General features: G+C 40.0%; 1 protein-coding gene across 1 annotated transcript; it reads left to right on the forward strand.

The window, feature by feature from the left end:
* The first annotated feature begins 1,599 nt into the window (after positions 1-1,599).
* On the forward strand, positions 1,600-18,971 carry VKORC1L1 (vitamin K epoxide reductase complex subunit 1 like 1). Its single transcript, XM_068910020.1, has 3 exons — positions 1,600-1,893; positions 14,043-14,152; positions 14,870-18,971. The coding sequence occupies exons 1-3, from the start codon at positions 1,700-1,702 to the stop codon at positions 15,094-15,096; spliced, it is 531 nt and encodes a 176-aa protein (XP_068766121.1). The 5' UTR covers positions 1,600-1,699; the 3' UTR covers positions 15,097-18,971.
* The last annotated feature ends 458 nt before the right edge of the window (positions 18,972-19,429 follow it).

Below are 19,429 nucleotides of genomic sequence, written 5' to 3' on the forward strand. Positions count from 1 at the left end.
GGTTTTTGTCAAACCTCGGTGCAGTGTTATGAGTTTTATACTCCAGACAGGCAGTAATTTACTTCAGATTTGGCACTTTGTCTCCTGAAGTTGGCCCGTGATGCTGGTGAACAGTTCACCCACTGCAAGGCAGCCCCGACATGGGAGGCGGCGGGCTGCGCCTGGGGCAAGTGTCAGCACTCAGTCCTGCACCTCGGTCCAGGGCTGCCAGCGGGAGCGATGCTTCCAGCTCTGAACCGCTCTGGGGAAAATGTGTTGCTGTCTGGACTCTAACACAGTTGGCTCCCCATTTGCTATATATTAAAAAATAAAAGCTTTAACTAGACTTTGTTTTAGTGCTGAGCTACAAATATGACAGACAGGGCTCACTCTTTTCCCTTAGCTTTAGCCTCTTTGTGTGTTTTTTTTTTGCCCCTTCTATCTCAGTCATCCTTACCCCTTTCCCATCCTCTCTTCCTTTATCGCCATTAATGGAGGCACAGCCTAGCAAGCAGGAGATATTTTAGCTTATATACTAGCTGAAGTTCACTGAGCTTTTTTATTAATAATTTTATTAACTATGTTTTATTAATAATTTATTAATTTCCCTTTTTTTGTTGGGAGAAGGGTTCCTTCTTTTTGTCAAAGTCACCCTGCAATGTTTCTTTATGAATTAGTTTTGTCTTAGAGAACAATGAAAGCATGGACAGCACAATTCAGTGTGAATGCTGCCATTGTGTTTTGTTGTCCTGTGTTCCTTGGGAAAACGTAAGGAGGTTCATGTTGTACTGACTCACTCTTCCATCTGCTGCTGAGGAGCAGCGGGCATGGCGCACACTACGGAAAAGGGGAAGGGAAGGAGAAGTAGTAGCCTGGAGCCATTCTCGAAATAAAGCAAGCACAGTGGTTAGGCTAGATAAGATTATGATAAGCAAAGCCTGTTTTGTCCTCAGCTACTAGATGACTTTTGTGTTTTCAGACCAGAGTTATGAGCCGATTTCTTAAATTATAACCAGACAGGTATTGATGTTACTTCTGACAGGGACCAGAAGAATAAGGAAGACATGTGATACAGCACTGATTGCCTCTGGTTTTATCTGTCTAATGCTATCTAGGGCTATTGACTAACAGGTCTGCGGGCTATATTTAGAGGTGTGATGCGAATGTGATCCTTGATCCGTGAAAGAGATGATGAAAACCTGCTGCTCAAGCGCAAAACGGCTCCTTCCGAAGATGAAGCCTCACAGAGCCTGGGAGAAATCCAGTGCCAGCTCCTCCGGAACCATCCGGCCTGTGCTAGAACAAACAAAACATGTACATATACTTTTTCTGCCGGTTTTCCAGCGCGCACACGCACGCCCACGGTGAACTCCGTGAGTCATCACAAGGTGTCGAGAGGCGAGGAATGAGGGGAAGGGCGGAATTCCAGTCACGCGCGGAGCCGCCTCGCGCGGCCGTTGCACCCCTCACCCCCCCACCCCCCCGCCACCGCCCGCGCGCTGCGCCCCGCCCTGGACGTGGCGCCCCGGCGGCACGCCCCCCTCCCCCCCCGCCCTGGGCTGACGTGACGTCGTCGCGGAGCGCCACGTCCGGCGCCGGCGGGTTGGGGCGGGTAAGAGGGGGGCGTGGCCGTCCGGCGAGCCAATGGGCGTGGGGCGCGCGTGCGCGGCTGAGCGCCGCCGGGCGCGCGTCGCGGGCTGAGGCGGAGGGAGGGGGTAAGATGGCGGCGCCCGTCCTGCTGCGAGTGTCGGTGCCGCGCTGGGAGCGGGTGGCCCGCTCCGCGGTGTGCGCGGCCGGCATCCTCCTCTCCCTCTACGCCTGCCACCTGGAGCAGGAGAAGGGCCGCGACCTCCACTACCAGGCCCTGTGCGACCTCAGCGAGCGGGTCCGCTGCTCCGCCGCCATCACCTCCAGGTGAAGCGGGGCTGGGACCCGCCGCCGCCTCAGGCCGCAGCGGGGAGGAGGGGCCGAGCGCGGCCGGGCGGCTGCGGGCGGGGGCAGCGGCGGGGCCGGGCCGGGCCGCGGAGCAGCGGCTCCGGGGGCTGCTGGGGGTCCGGGGCGGCTCTGTGAGGGGGCGGCGGCGGCAGGGCCCGGCGGAGCCGCCCGCTGCCCGCCGGGGGCGGCGGGAGCCTCCCGCTGGAGCCGGGGCTCCTCCTGGGGGCCCCTGAGGCGAGGAGGGGTCCCGGCCGCTGAGGCTCTGCTGGGGGCCGGGGTGGCAGGCCGAGGAGGAGGGTCTCCGGGGTGGTGTGGGAATTGTTTTGCTCGAGATCCCTAAGGACGGGAGGGCGAGGCACCTGCAACGCCTGTGTTGTAATCCTCGGTAATTAGCTAGAGCGATAAGAGTTTAGATGCAAATGTTCCATAGAATAAAATGCTGTAGGTGTGACTGTGGATTGAGACTATCACAAACGTGTACAATCGTAGATGACTTACTTTGTTTTGTTTTAATAGGAACGTCTGAGTTGCTTTTTTATTATAGCCTTTCCCAGCATTGCATATGATTGCCTTTGTGATATGCAAGAAGTGCTTCATTCAGGGAAGACTTGTATGCTTCAGCAATAAAAGCCCAGTCCAAGTCTTGGTTTATTTTACAGGTTTCTTGTCAGCAATAAAATTGTTTTGGCAGCCTTTTTCCTAAAGGCCAATGGTTCTCCTGATGTATCTTTTAGGAGAGTCAAAATATGAATCTTAATATGTTGTTAGGTTCACTTCTTGTTAAACAGCTGATTTATTTAATCGTGTTAGTGATAAGAATTTATTTGCTGTTTGACTACAAATATCATCAGTATAAACATACTGCAATAAATACTTTCAGGTGTTATAAGGTTAAGAAATGCCTCCTAAAAACTTATTTCTCTCATTGAAATACTTAAGAATAAGAATCTTGTCCAGCAATATCAAAACTGTTCTGTGTGTATATTTTTCCATATATACATGTATGTGTATGCACATGTGTACACAAATGCGAAGATATCTCTAGATAAGGAGCTGGGAAGGGAGAGGGTTTTAGTTCTTAAGCAAATGTGTTTAGTCAGCTCTCAAAACACCTTCCTTCTGTTGGGAAAATGAGAATTTTGATAACTTTAATGATAGCACCTTTAGTGGAATGCATACTTGAGATTTTTTTTTTCCAATTTAACCTGTGTATAAGCTGTCATAGTTGTTATGAAGGTAATTCCTATATTATCATAACAAAATTATGTGAGAGAATACGCCCACAATCTGTGAAGGTGGGAGCTAGTTAATTTGTTTAGACCAAACATGTAGGGAGCATGTACAATCCCTGCAAAACATGTAGGGATTCTGGAAACTAGTTCTGTGGCGAGAGAGCTGGTATTTTGTTATATTATAAGGAGCTGTATGTCAACAGATGTTTGAAAGGAGGTTCTTGTGACTTTTGACTCTGCTTTTCTATCTGTCGTCAGATAATATTTAGTTTATGAAGGTGCTTGTTCTTGTCCCTTATAGAGAAGGGTCTTAAATGGGAAGTTTCAATTTAAAGAGAAGATTTAAATGATTGTCTGGCAACCTAAGCTTATACATTAAAATGATGCATAGGTTACTAAGATCAACCGTGTAAGCATTGTTAGTAGTCTACATTTTACTGCAACTATAGAGGTAAAATAAATAAATAAATAACAGGGATTTGATCTTAGGTCTTTAAGCACCTAAGTAACCGCTGGACTGGAAATCGGTATGTATTCTGGTATAGAGTTGGTCCTTCATTACTTTATTATTATTGTAAATTCTGCTCTTAAGATGAGGGATTTCAAGTAATAGTTTTAATAATGTTTACCAAGAGCTTTGAAAAAGTGAAGTAGTTCCAATTATGTCTTTAGATATGTCTGTTTATGAAATAATGCTTGGTAATTAGAGCGTTCATTAATATTGCTGCAGTTGCAATCTTGAGTATGCCATGGGAAGGCCTCTAAATACTATACCGCAGGAATTCTATATCATAATATAAAAACTTAAGGATAATATCAACTAAAACCTAGCTAGCAGTTGCAGGGGAGTCATGTTTAAGATGGAAATATTGCAAATGTCAAGGTAGCTCGTGATAGTTGGAGCAGGTGGGTAAAAGGAGTCTGGAAAAGAAGCATGCAAGTTCTGTTCAGTCAAACCATATTTGGAGAAGAATGTGCTTTCAGCGTGGCACAGGATGCAGATAAAAAAGGAATATTCCTTTAAAACGAAGACAACAGGGCAAGCTATTTAACTTTGAAAGAAGTCATCTTTTTTCTGTGGTGCCACAGCTTCCTATCACTCCCTCTCCTCTCCCCCGCTTAATAGTCTTTGTTGCTACCAGTATGTCTCCAAAGTTTCCTTGAAACTGTATTTCTAAAAGGAACTTTTAACTATAAACTCTGTGGGGACAGTAGAATTTCAAAAAATGGTTGTTCCAGCATTTTTGCCTATAATGTGAATTTTCAGCTGTTTCTTTTCTGATTAAACCATTGCACTGACAGTTCAAATTAATTACTTGACTAGCTGTGTATCGTCGGCTTCCACAGATTTAAATGTGACAAACTTGTACTTTTTGGCTTTCACCAACTTCTAGAGCATTCATTCTGTTGTGTGACCTTTTATTGAGGCTGAATTGGCTGGTGGAACCTGGAATGTAATAACCTTTCATCCCTTCGCATTTAGAGTGTTGACTCAAACAATGGATTAAATTTCAAAAAGCATATCATGGTCTTGGGATTAATCCTAAATGTACAGATTAGAGTAGATTAGTGTATTCCTCTCTGAGCTGGGTTATTTTGGAACTAGGTTCTGGTCTCTGGGGAGGTTTTTCTCACTAATAAGCTGTTAAAATTTCCGAGTCTTGCCCTTAAGCCAAATCTAGTATTGGCACAATGATGAGAGCAGAAATGTTGTGAAGATTAACACTGTGCAGAGCGAGGAGCATGGAAAAATCTTATAACAAAGACTGACTCATCCAGAAGATTATACTGGAGAACTACCTTCCTAGTACATCTTATTATTCAAAATATTAATGTTCAGCGTATTTCAAGATGTTATCTTGATGAAAGTTGACAAAGTGATTTAAAAAAGAAAAAACAACCAAGGACAATATAATGATCGCTGTCACTTTTCAGGAAGAAAGCAAGGCATAGGAAAATACGTAATATTTGCGTTTGACAATTGCTGTAGTTGTTTTAAGTGAATTGCTCTCTTCTACTTAGGAATAATTAAGTGGCAAGGATGGCTTTATTTATAATGAAACCGTCTAATAGCAGTTATTGTAAGATCTTTTTGCTTTGGCTGTTGTAATAGTTTTGCAGAGGGAATTAAACTAATAGACAAGTTTCAAGTAATATTGATGGTGGAACGGTTTGAAATAGAGAAATTTAAGTTGTAATGCAGAGGCCCTGAGCTTTTTGTTTTGTCCTTCTGCGTGCCACAGGTGACTTTCAGGTCTTCTGATATGTTTCTGCTTTCTGTCTTGATTAATCTAACGTTCCTGCAGAGCAGGTTATTGGAAGGCACTTATTGAAGGAGAACATGTGGCCCAGCATGTGTTAATGTTGTAACAACTTTAAGATAGACTTATGGTAGCTATCATGAATGACCAAAGGGCAGATGTCACTGTATATCTTTAGCAATATTTGCAGCTTTTAGCCAGCTGCGTAAGTGGGGAGGTTTGGAAATAGTCAATATTGATCTAGGTTAACATCTCTCGCTGCCTTATTGAAGAAGTTCTAGAGTAACAATAGAGTTTTAAGATTCGGTGTTTACTCGGATGTAATTTGATGGACTGTATGTTTTAGAGATTCCCTATGCTGAACTGTGATAATCTGGAAGGTCTTAAATTGCTTGTCATCTTGTATTTGAGTCATTCTAAAATGCCTATTCTGAAAAAGTCTAATAAGCATATCTGTTTTTTGCTGGATGTGCCACCATAGTAAGCTGGTACTTCTTGAAAATGTGTATCTGTAAAATGTTGCTTGTGTTGTGGACAGGTTTGTGCAGATACACAGCTATTGTACTGATTTGCCAGGAGTGGCCTGTGACAACTGTAGTATTGCATTATTCTACTCACCTTCATAAATCATTTTAAGCCGTGAGTTTAGACTTGTATAAATGTTATGTTTGAGTTGCTCAGTTGTGTGACATAGTGTCAGTTGTCATAGTGTCATTCACACCATGTTGTGTGAATATATTGGTGTATAGCTTATTTCTCTGCAGAAGGGGCATGCAGTTATACTGTAATATACTGAAGTTAAAACTTTTACCAGTGTGGGTTTTTATTTTTTTCCCCTCTCAGTGAAGCACACCTTATTCGCACTATTGTTCTGGCGCAACTTTAGAGCGCAGACCATAGCAAAGATCAAGTTGACAAGAACAACCCCATCATCTAAAACAATTGGGATGTGAAGCAAAACTTCTCTGACCTCATACCTAACCTGATGTTTATATTGCAGGTTCCCATTCAGTTCTGTTGTGGGGCAGTTCCTGTAAACTTGATGTCTGTCAAGTTTGCTTGATTCCAGGTTAAGAACATTATATAGCAGTTATCTTTCGTTTTAATGGTAAGTTCCTGATGTCCTAGCATTTTTTTTTCCTATTACTGTACCTGATAGCAAGCGTGCAAATATATTTGAGGTTGACAGCCGCAGTTGTTAGCGACTGAAGTAAGGTGAAAAATGTTGAAGGTTTATTCAGAAAGTGGGAAAGCTTGCCTAAGTTGTTTCTTGTGAATGAGCATAGGCAAATAAAGCTCAGGAAAAATAAGTACAATTTAAAAAGCACGAGTCTTTGCTTCTCACTGGTGAGCAATTTCTTTAACCTGTGCCAAGTCACTGTTTTTGTCAGGCCATCTTTGATTCTGTGCAGGAAAAGATATAACTTTGATTACATGGCTGAAGAGCAGTATGTGAAACACCTGGTGATCATTCAACAGGAATCATTTTTGGGGTTCTTAAACCATCAAAGTAGTTTTTAATGGAAATGTGGCCTTTTGAGACTGAGTTGAAATTTGTCTTGTGACGTAAAATTGGTGGTTAGGCATTCTTGAGGTCTACAGATTGCCAGAGAGCAGTTATAAGGATTCTTATGCAGTTATTCTGTAGCAAGGTTCATCACTTTTGCTCTCTGAGGAAAGTGTTTAGGATCTCTAGTTTATTGTATTGATTGGATGGGGGAGATGATTGTGTAGACACAATCTGTCTTGTATGCGAAGCGCTCTGCTTCAGAGTGCTGCAGATTAAATATGATGATGAATTTCAGTGAATTGGCGTAGCTATAGCTAGATGAGTGCCGCACGAGTTTTACATATAAGGATACTGAGCCAAAAAAGTGCAAGCAGCTTCAGGCTAGGATAGGTCATGTTAATTTTTGCTTTTTTAGCCTGATTTATAGGAAAAAAATTGCCTGTGTTGTGTATCCGTTGCTTATCTCTAATAATCCTTAAGTTTTATGGCAAAACTTAACAAGGGATAGGATTTTCTAAAGTTTTGTGGAAACACCTTCAGTGCCAAAGGAAAGGGGAGAGGACTCAAAGTAGTGTTCCTGCTGAGGGGAGAAAAATATAGCATGAGCTCAGGTTATCAGTTCCGTTTGGTCTGTCAACCAGACAGACAGTCAGCACACATGTAAATAGGACTCGGACAGAACTGATAGTTGATGGACTTGAGGGGAGGGCGCAAAGAGGCGAGAGGATCTGGAAGTGTTTTGTGTGCTGGGGAAGGAGGGTGTTACAGGAATGCTTAAAGAGAAAGAGCTTCATTCTAAAACAAGCTATTTCCAAAGTAGCAGAAGCTGATCATTCCCTCCCTCCCCTTTATTTAAGGGAAAATTGATGGCTTAATACTTCAGACTGATCTAATACGTGTTAGCTGAGGCTGCATCTTTCATAAGATACACAAATACCATGTCCTTATAAGACTTTTTTAACCTTACAGTGATCTGAACTATAACACATGTATTCCTGCTTTTCATAGATATATTATTTCTGACTTGAATGAAATCTGTAGTAGTGCTGAGAATTGTTTTTCCTGATGGTGTGTAAATTTAACAAAGTGCCTGTCAATTGTGGTTCACATTAGACTGGTTTATGGTAGCTTAATAAAAGAGATCATGTAGAAGGAATATGTTGTTGTTAACTTTTAGCTTGAATAACCAGTGCTTCTATAAAGTCTGCTATAAAATAGTTAACGACTGTCTACTTGAGACTTTGTTGATCTAGAAGCTGAGGTTCTTCAAACTGTTTCTCTGATGTAGAGCTGAAGGATATATAGGAGAAAATCTTAGTTAATAATGGTAAATACTGCTAATAGATTTAAACAGGAAAGTAAATGTATCAAAATTCTTTGAGCACTCTTGGTAAGCTCTCAAATGAGATTTTTTTCATCGCCTTCTAATTGATGGCTTTTACTTAATTTATTAAAACTAGTAGAGTGGCCTAAGTGACCTTGTAACTAGAAACTAGGCTTAATCCAAAATCCTGTAACGAAGCTGTGCAGAAGCTGCAACAAAGGTTCTTAACACTGCAAAGTATTAACATGCTCCAGATCCTTTGACCTTTATATCAGCTTTTCAGCGAAGGCCGTGTGTTGAGCATAGGCCAGCTTTACTCGCCGCATTAGAACTTTCATTCTGTACTGCAACTTATCTCAGAAATCAGATGACGTTCAATGAAATGTCTGTATATGACTAGTCAAGTATAGGCTTCTTTTAGGAAATGGTATGCATAGTTTCCTCAGGGTTACTTGCTGTTGATAGCAAAATAATGCTTATGGCATGAAAAATAATCCTGAAATGATGGGCTTTAAGAAGGTACTACTATTCAGAAAACAGAATTTGGAATTATTGCAGATAGTTCTCTGAAAATATCATTGGTTTGCTGATTATAGTTTGCCCTTTTCATTACAGCTAACCTATAAATTAAGGAAGAGAGAGAAATGTGGTGAAAAACCTGCGGCTGCACAAATGCACAGTGTTCCCAGATTTTGAGTCGCACGTGCCACTTAATGTAGGGGTTTAATAGAATTTTCAACAAGACGCTAAGGAGACTAGAATGTGAACTGGAGAAGTGTCATATGTTTGCCTTGTTCAAGGCATTTGCTGCTTGCTGATGTCAGGGACGTGGTACTGAAGCTAGCAGGACTCAACGTGAGAATAACCATACTGGATCAGGTTAAGATGAATGTGCAATCATTGATTTCTTTCCTGACATTAGAACTAAGCGTTGCCAAGCGAGACTGAGGCAACATGATTCTGGAACTGATCAACAGAGGAGGTTGTGGAGGTCAAAAGCATATATTCAGACAGTGTCTAGGTACATTCATGGAGGAAAGCCTCAAGGTAAGCTACTAAATATGTTGATCCAACTGAAACTCCAGTTCAGAAGTTTCTTAAGCTAGTCCTTTAACTACTGAATGATCTCTGTAAAAGCTCTCAAAAGTGTCTCCTACTGGTAACTGTAAGAACAGGAGCTCTTGGCTGGAAATACCAGTTTAGTATTTCCTGCAGAAAGTGGATGAGTGAATAAATCTTGCTCCTGGCCAAATATATACTTTTTTTGTTTTATTGACTTACTGTGTTCAGCAGTCTTGGAATTCCCTTTTTAGTTAGTTAATACTGATAACTCTTGCAGCTTTTAACTTCTAAAGCATAGAGGTTGTTTAGTTGTGGTTTGTAAAGTGACTAAGATACTTACTAGTTTATTGTGCGAAGTTCTCTTCGTTGCCTTTGTGCCAGTGGTACTTATCTCTATGCTAAGTTACAGTAAAATGTCTAGTATGCGAGTCTGCTCCCATAGTATAGTGTTCTAGAATATTAAGGATATTCATAATTGGGCAAAGGAGGTAATGATTAATAGTCTCTGATCTTTTTGCTGAAGATGCATCGTTTGAAGATCAGGCGATATCGGTTCTTCATGTCTTCCTCTGTTAAGTGTCAGGTGTGCGCAAATAGTGTTCTAAGCTTCTAAAAATGCAATGTTTCTAAGCCTTGTTAAATACCACAGACCAAAAGGGGTACTGTTTAGAGGGCAGATGATAATTTTCAATACTTATTCTTGAGAAAAGGGATGGACATTGAATAAAAGTCACGATATTATTCAGAGTTGTAGACGTTAGGAAACTACATTAACAGTTCTAAACACTTTGGCTTTCTCTGGAATTGAAGCAGCGCTCACAAAATTTGTAGATCTTTTTGAGGGCGTAACTTTTTTTTTTGAACATTAGAGGTTGTAACTGTAAACAAGAGAAATGAAACGGGCTATGTCATCTTAAACAGAGGGGAGTGGGAATTTGAGTTAGTTGAAACGTACAGTTAGATGTCTCAGAGGTTTCTTTTAAAACCTCCATTGAAGTTAGTTCAGGCTGCCTTTCCTTTATAGGAGTGAAACTTGGGTGTGGCAAAAGCACACTTGCCACGTGTGTGGTGTGTTGTTGTGTGTGTGTGTTATTTTTTTAATACTGCTCTGAATCATTCAGAATGATTTCAGCATTATTTTCACAACAGAACACTTGGCTGCTTCAGGAATGAGGTGTCACAAGTCAGTAGCAGGAAAAAGTTGATTTTGGCCTGTTTTTAGCTTACTGTGCAATCAGTACTTTAATGTACTTTATGTAACTTAACACTTTATATCCAAAAAACACTCATCAGAGTTAACAATAGTCTGTTCTTATAGAATATGTTCTTTATAAGGAAGACAAGTTCCCTGAAGAACTTCTGAGCAGTTTATAGTCCTTATACCTCGTAAGGTTTGTACTGACCTTTTATTCCTTGGGGAGTTTATTCTACTCTTAGGGCTGCAGTCTTTCTTTTTGCTGTTTGTTTGCCATATGGTTTTAGACTTTCAAAATTATTGTGAGTCAAGCATGAGCAGGAAGATTTTTATGATATTTGAAGTCCTCTTTCCTACCCCAATTGCTTGCAAAAGCACTTGGTTGCTCGTACATTTTAGTGATTTTTGTTGTTGTTATTTCTTCTTCTTTTGGCAGCAGGGGGGACCTTGATGGAATTAGGGGCTGCTTTAGCCTCTTTCGTAGAGAAATTAGATAGAAATGTACAAAGTCTGCACTCTTTGCAATTCAATTTGATGTAGAGAATTTCCTTGCACGTGAAACCCTCTAAGGCTGAAAAAACACTTTGTCTTGAACGACAGGCTTCTCCGCTATCTTTGAGTGTGTAGAATAAAACGCAGGATTAGAGCTGTACTCCGGGGACTGAAAATTAATACTTGTTGGCCTTGTAGCAGCTTTAAGGACATTAAGATACTTAATGAACTGTTTCCAGGGGAAAATGGTTTCACCACGTTGGCTTCTTGCAGCTATGAACATATCGCTTGGGGGCACTGACTGTCATAAAGGGCTTGAACTCATTGTCTTTCCATTAGCAACATTTTATTGACTTTCAGGGTAACTGTGAGATCAGATTCTGTAGTCCAAGGTTTCTTATATTTTAAACCTGAGTTCATTCTCCAACATGACAGAATAACAGACCTCTAAAGGTTAGAGGTGCTTTCCCTGAAGAAAAACTACTAGTTTCCCGTCCTTGCAAAACTACATTTTTCCCAGAGTGCCATTCAGTATTCGAATCAGTGAAGAGTCTCAGACAATTCAAAATGGGCCGGAGTTGACCACCTATCAGATTGTGCCAGACTGTACATTTAAGACTGCGGGGTAAATGCCTACCTTAAAACGATATAAGGTGTGGACCCTAGGACAATCCAGCTGTTGTGGGCCGATTCTCCGAGACGGTGCAAGAGTGCGTATTCAGACCCTATGCTCAGCTGTTTCAGCATGCTCAGCTGGCAGAAAATAACTTATTTTTGTTGTGAGAGTTTTACTGACTCATTTGGATGAAATAGTTCAACACAAGCATCAGAATAAATGTGAGCATTCAGCCAGGGCAGAGAGAGGGGAGGACTTCAGCATCCTGCAGCTGATGTGGAGCCTCAGTCTTCAGTCATGCTTTGAGTTATGCTATCTAGTCTCTTAGTAAGGAAAGCCTGCGCGTGTGTTTAAAGAGTTTAACATTACCCTACAAAGAATTCTTACTTGGAGACTAGAACATTTCAATTGCACTTGTGGATAGCCAGCTGAACGTAATGTAAAAAATTCAAAATCACCTATTGAGTGCGAAACAGTGATACCTTTAATGTATTTATCTGGATCTTTAATACTGCATTTGGTGGTTGGGCAACATGACAGTTGTCAAACACTGTGACCATTTCATTGAAGTGAGATTTTAAAATAAAAAGTTCTAATTTAAAATCTGGGGCAGGAAGGGAGTTGTGGAAAGTCTGGTCCTAGCTGTGAAGGATTCTTCTGAACTTGCAGTACTTCTTTGCGATGCTGCTTCATCCGCAAACTATCCTATAAGCTTGTTGGGACTGTAAGCTACCTTACACTACAGGGGCAATGTGTAACCCGACACGTCCCTCATGATTTGCATTAGCCCCAAATTTGACTTGGGATCCCTATGACAAGAGAGAGTATTGTACTACTCTTCCAAGTAGAAGTTAATGTTGCATCTTTCTAACTCTTCCACAGTGCTGGGATGTGGAGTACTGTAGTCATGTTTACGTAAAGCGAGTGTCAGTCTTTTGAACTCTCTCATAGTAAATATATGATGTGTAGGCTGCGTTGAAGCTTTATGTTTACACATGAGTTTTGCTTCTGTCACTTACAAGATTTGAGACCAAGCTAATTGAAAGTATGAAGTTTTTTTTTTACCTTTTATGCAGTAAATACATTTTCTGGGAATTGGTGCATAATTCTCAGTTCGGTGCTCTTCTCAAGAAACAGGGCTTGCGCATAATAGTTAATTGCAGGCAGTTACTAAGCTTGAATAGAAATGATTAGCTTGAATACGTTTTGAAAACGTTGCTCAAATGCCTGTGAGGCTCTGAAGTATTTTGGAGATAGTATGAAATTGTACTTACTGTGGCAATTTTCTTGTATGAGAAAGTGTTCCTAGTGTGGTTGTAGCCCTTCGCTGGTCTCAAATTTGTGGTGAATTATATCAGTGTACAGAGAGCACACCTATGCTTTTCGTTTAATAAAACCATTGCCTCTAGAAGAATAAGCTGTTCTAAAACTGCACTTCTGTTGGCATAAATGTAGCATGCTAGATGCTTCTGCTGGAACAACTGTGATAGTGAGGGACTGTGCATTTTTTACATAGTTATGTGGCAGCTGTAACGTAGACCCAGCCTTACATTTATGTAGCCCTTGGCTTTGTGCTCAGAAGACGGGCAGGCAGATATCCAAATGTTCTCTTGTAAATGAATTAAGTTTCATATTAGCGTTAACTTTTTTCCTATTTTCAGGTGACACTAGTAAATATGGTCCTCACTTTGCTTTTACAGATATTGAAGTCGTCTACCTCAGGACATCGGATTATTGGTTCTCAGCATTACTATATTTGCTAATTTAATCTTTTATCCACTTCATTATATAGCAGCAGTTCTATAGGGCTTGTACAGCTTTGTACCTTACCGCTAGCAAGTTCAGGTTGCTTTGTGTTAAGATGCTAGTTCAACGTTTTAGGTTGTGCAAGGGCTGTAACAAGTGAGATCTGTGAATCTTGTTATAGCAATTTAAGATGTTACCATTCCCAGTGTGTGTGCTTGACAAATCTGGGTTTCTGCTAATGTGTTAGACTGGTGGAGAACAGCTGAAGCGCAGACACATGTTCTGGTGTGCTTGCTCTGGTGCAAGTGGGTATATGCTGGCAAGTGAGGTGGTAACAAATAGTTACAAGTTCTACTGTTTTCCCAGAGCTGTATATTTAGTAAGCGTGTGTCAGGCTCTTAACGCAGCAGAGAGAACTCTGAAAGCTATCATCAGAGAGAAAAGTATTTATTTGACAAAAGAGCTGTGAACTACAAACTGAGGAAGCAGACCCAGTATTTGAGGACAAGTGTCTCGCAATAGCGTGAACTTGGTAGTTGCCAATGTGTCAAGTAACTTTCATCAGTGATGTGTGGGATAAAGTTTTATGTAGTGTACCTCCATTGCAAGCTGTTGAAACAATGAATTAAAAATACTGATGTAAAGCAATAGGTGCCCAAATACAAGTTAATTAATTTCCCTGTTTTACAGATGGGGTCGAGGATTTGGTCTGTTGGGTTCCATCTTTGGAAAGGACAGTGCAATAAATCAGCCAAACAGTGTTTTTGGACTCGTGTTTTATATACTACAAATGTTGCTTGGTAAGTATTAATTCAGTTTACAGCCTAAAACATATAACAGGTCTGTAGTGATGAAAGAAGAGTGAGTTGCACGTTGCAGAGTCTACAAGAGACCAGATGAAATGCAAGTGATTTTTTTTTTTTTTATCATCTTCTTAGCACCAGTCTAGTGGTTCATCTGTGCCAAGGGCTTAAAAACCCAACTGATAAGAAAGCAATCTCATTTGCTCCTGCTATGCTATTAATAATGTAAGCATCAAGACACTTTTACTTAAGTATATTTAACATTGGATTACAGGATAGAAAAGAGGGGAAATAAAAACAGAATTTACAGGTTTTGTAGGAGTAATATGGGTAGTAGGCAAACAAATGCATGAAATTTAACGTATTAATAAAATGTGTGCAAATTTCTTTCTCCCTAACTCTACAGTCTGCTATAAAGTTATTAGTATTCATAATATAACCTGACCAACCTATAACTTTCCTAAAATTCAGGAATATAGAAGATGGTAAATATTACACATACCTCTTACTAAAGGACTGTCGTACAGAACCTAGAAGCTCCTGTCCAAATAGCAATTTGTCAGTCATCTTGAAGTCATGGTATTTTGAACAGACGTGTATGTAATACAGACTTGCCAAATAGCCTTGAGTTTGAATTCAAGTTCTTAAGCTTTTTATTGTGTGTGAAATGGGGGACTGAGAGCAGTGGTAGTAACTTTCTCTCTCTTGTTGCAGGTATGACAGCAAGTGCAGTAGCAGCTCTAATCCTCATGACATCCTCCATAGTGTCTGTAGTAGGGTCTTTGTACTTGGCATATATTCTGTACTTCGTGCTGAAGGAATTTTGCATTGTCTGCGTCATCACATACTTGCTGAACTTCATTCTCTTTATCATCAACTACAAACGACTAGTTTATTTGAACGAGGCCTGGAAACGGCAACTCCAACCCAAACAGGAATAATGCCTGTTTGAACTTTTGACTGACAGTCTGAAGACCCAACTTCCATTAAGTTTATTTTGCAGTAATTTTTTTATTCTTCATATCAGACACTTTCCCTGAGAATCATAACTGAATTTTTAATTATAAATTGCAAGGGGCCCCAGATAATTTTTTGTGCTAATATTCAATTTAAATGTGGTTATGGAAGAAAGCTCTAATACAATCAAAGACAAGCTTTAACTTTACTTTAAAGGAGTTTTAGCCGCAGGAAAACTAGACTCTCCCTCCTCCCCCTCCACTTGTGAAGTGGGTAACACTTGCTATAAAATATCCTGTATATAAATTCAATTTCAGGTATAACAAGATGTGATCATGACATTAAATATTCTAGAATAGCATTACCATATTTAATGTTGCCATGTTTACAGTATGTGTATTACTTTTTTTAAAGCTGATGGACTTAGATTTAACTAGGACTTATACTGTAAATAAAATTAGAAATGTCAGGTTCATCCTTGGAGAACTCGCTGTACAATCAGTTTTGTTAGCCTAGGAGATTTCAGAGTGTTCAGCTAAGAGGTGACTGAGATGATGGAAGGAGTGGCCTCTAAAACATTGCTGCTGCTGCACTCACTGCTAGTGCTTTCACAAAAATGATGGTTGGTTTTTGTTCCTTTTTTTTTTTTTCTCTCCACTAATGAAAATGGAATTAAAGCTGAAACCTGAAGTATATCCATTAAACCACACTTTCATTAATTTTTGTAGAGAATGAAAATAGCTAAATGTGGTTAATAGAAAGCTGCCACTGGAATATTATATACAGATTGGGGGTTGGTGTGTCAGAGATCTCTTTGAAATGGTTTAATTTCCACACAGAGCTATGTTTTCATTTTAAACTGCTGTCGGACAGCCAGTGTTACTGATGTTTGGTGTTATATGAATGCTGCAGTATAGGATTGCAATTTGCAGTGGAAACCACTGACTGAGTGGAATGACCAAGTAGTGCACTGAATAAGCAGATACTTAATTGATCTTGGTCAGGATCTTTGGTTTGTGCTATATTGGGAAATGAACTTTAGGACAGACACACACAAGGTCCCTTGGAAGGGCAGTCTGTTTAGTTGGATGAGTAAGTAAATGTGCTCCTGAAAACAAAATGTGATAGTGCTATCATTGCTCTTTCTAATAACTAATTTAAAAAAATTAAAGTACAGATTTAAGCACCTGAACAAAATTGTAAATGTTGTTTCTGCACTCAGTATTCTAAGGCTGAATGTTGAAAGTGCCTTCTGTCTTGAAGTCTTAAACCAAATATTTTGTGTTGAACTTGGCAGGCAGAAGTCTCCTTGCTTGAAAAATGAACAAACAAAAAGGAAAAAAAAAAAAAAAAACAAAATTGCTGGGCATAGAAAGGTATTCAGATATCTCCTTTAGTTTTTAGACTGAGAAGTGATAGCAATATTGTTTCAGTTAACTTAAATCAATATGATGGAAGGTTGATGACATGATCCAGAAAAGTAAAATACTTGCGTTTCAGACTCTGTGACACCAAAACAAATAGGTTCGGCTACTTCCTGTAATTGGTGCTGTGCTGCTTTTTGCCCTTGGCTTCTAAATATGAAGAGTTCCAACTGCATACCCGTTTATTTAAATAATTAGTTTAACTAGGTTTTTTTTTTTCTTAAACGTGAATGTCTGAGACACACTTATGTTTGTATTGCTAAGTGGATTACAAACACTAAGTTGCTGAGGATAAACTTGACTGTGAAACATGCAGTGTTCAGTAGAGAAGATAGGATTTTTGGACTGAATTCACAAAATAGTATTTAAATTACTACTGAGGTAACTTTCTGATTTGTGTCCAGGATGTAGGTGGAAACTGCTTTATGTATAAAGTTCTGTGGTATGAGTAACATCTGTTGCATGTAACACTAAATTACTTGTCCCTCTTGTCTAACAGTTTTAGTCAACAATTCATTTTTGTATTGACCAGAGTATAGTTAAAGCTTGTCTTGATGTTTAGTTCTGTCTCTTAAATGCCTTGAACTTTGACATGAGGGGAGTGAACGATGTTAAACTGGTCCCTCAAGGCTTTACTTTGTCCTCTTGACAAGCCTTGAGGCAATAACACTGTTTAATATGTTGTATAGATTTGTTTTGATGCATTCCTATGATCTACACTAAGGCATCTTTTCATCCAAGGAAGAGGTGAACACGTGCTGCCTGAAATGGTTAGTCGCAGTACTAATATCTCAGAACAAGCAGCAATGGAGACAAGTATAATCAATGATTACTTGGTCCAACTTCTGGTTTAATGCACACCAAAAAAGGGAAAAAGCCCCATCAACTGAAAGCATAGGTGTTGACTAACTTCACTGTGTCTTGTGCTTGTCTGTGTGGGCATATAATTCAGTTGGAGTAAAATTGTTTAGGGCCAGGTTTTCAGCGTTTGTGTCTGCAGTCCTTGTTTGTCTGCACATAGGGATCAAATGCAAAATTAGTTTGGTCTCTGGAAGAATTTGCAGCTGTACTTTGTGCACGATCTTGCAAATCTGATCCTTAATTGTGAACTTTTGTCTTGTGTGCTTCTCTTACAGTTACTTTTTACTGGAAGTGATTTGCTAGAAGTGGCCCTAACTCTTCTACTTTCTCTTTTGTGCTTTAGAAATGCAGTTGGTGTGAATAAAGGGCAAAATAATATTAGCAGTAGAAATTTGGACCTTCTTGCTTCCAGTTCTTTGACTCTTTCCTCATTGCTGCCAATGATAGAAACAGCGTATTTCTTCCAGTGAAATGGCTCAGGTTGCAATTAGGAATGTGACAGAAATCAGACAAGTGCTTCACGCAGCTGCCCCCCCTGCCTACTGCCAGACAAAACAGATATGGCAAATAATATGTTTGATACTAATTTGATCTTTACAAAACAGAATGTAATGTCTGGTAAGCTTCCTGGGAAATCTTGAGGATGTAAGAGTATGGCTAGCTGCTAGTAAATAATAGCTGGTTTGGAAAAGAGATGAAGAGGGGGCAGTATCATTACACAGATTCTAGTTGTGGTCTCAACACTCATGAGAACTTGGGGAAAAATCAGAAAAAAGATACCAACAGTGGTTCAGTGGTTCTGAATTTGTGACACTTCCCCCCCCCCCCCCGCCCCGCTCTCAAAATTCTGCAGGGAGGGGCTGGTTGGAGAGGCAAAAGAACGAAATCCCAAAACCTGTTTAGGAGGTAAACATTCCTGAAATCCTCTTACTGTAAGGTACTTACTACTCTTAAGGCCAACGAAGCATTCAAGTCTCATTTAGAAAGTGAATGTTCCTGAAAGTTTCTTACTGTAAAGTATTTGCAACTCTAAGGCCAATGAAACATTCCCTACCACCTTTGATATCTAAGGTGAGAACAGATCTTTCTAATTAGGAGATTTCTGCATACTGTAGTATATATTCGTCTTCTGCTGTACAGAGTCTCTTGATTGTTCAAAAAGATTGGCGAGGTGCTTCAGGCAGCACTTGTGGCTCCTAATTTGTACGGGCTAAAGTTAGAGAGATCTAGTAACTGTGGTTCTGCCAATGTTTAAACATGATCTAGAAAAAAACTGGTCCAGAAAAGATGGAGTATTCCGTTACCATAAAACTGTATTAAGCATGGCCTAAATACTAGGTGTTGTTCTGTATAGGATGTTCCATCAACTATTTATTACTAGTGCTTTAAACTCCAGATAAAACATCCATTTAAGTGGAGTCACTGAGCAGATGTTCCTTTTATCAATATAGGTTGAGAGATTCTCTATTGGAGGCTTAGGATACAATTTTGCTAACAGGTAAAACAATGTAAATATGTATGAATTTTATTTGTTGCACATAACTTTTTGGTATAAAAAATAAATGTAGAAATTACCCGTGGATGTCTTGCTGCAATCATTCTTATGCTGCATTCATGCAGTCCAAACATAAGAGCTTGAATGAACCCAATCAGAGGCCTTTTTGGACTCAGTCTGAGCCTTAGAAACTGTTTTTAAAGTCAGTACTGTAATCCTGTTTCTAGAAATGTATTAAGTTGTGATCTTTTTCAAAGAAGTTGTATGTTAGCAGTAGAAAGGTTAGAGCACTTGGATCCCCAGAGATACTGGTGTACAGGAGTTCTGCAGCTTCACTGTGTATTGCTGAATGTTGTGTGCACATGGGTGTGTAAAGGTCGAGCAGCATTGACTGGAGGCTTTACTGTTTACAGTTCTTTAAGCAAATGCAAAAAATGTTAAGTGTGTTATTTTAATCACTTCCTGCTTTCCTTTGTTCTATAGGTCTGCTTTAGCTCTACTCTGACAAGATCACAAACTATTTGAAAACTACTGTAT

Source organism: Struthio camelus, chromosome 16 (assembly GCF_040807025.1).
Source record: "Struthio camelus isolate bStrCam1 chromosome 16, bStrCam1.hap1, whole genome shotgun sequence".
Lineage (NCBI taxonomy): Eukaryota > Metazoa > Chordata > Aves > Struthioniformes > Struthionidae > Struthio > Struthio camelus.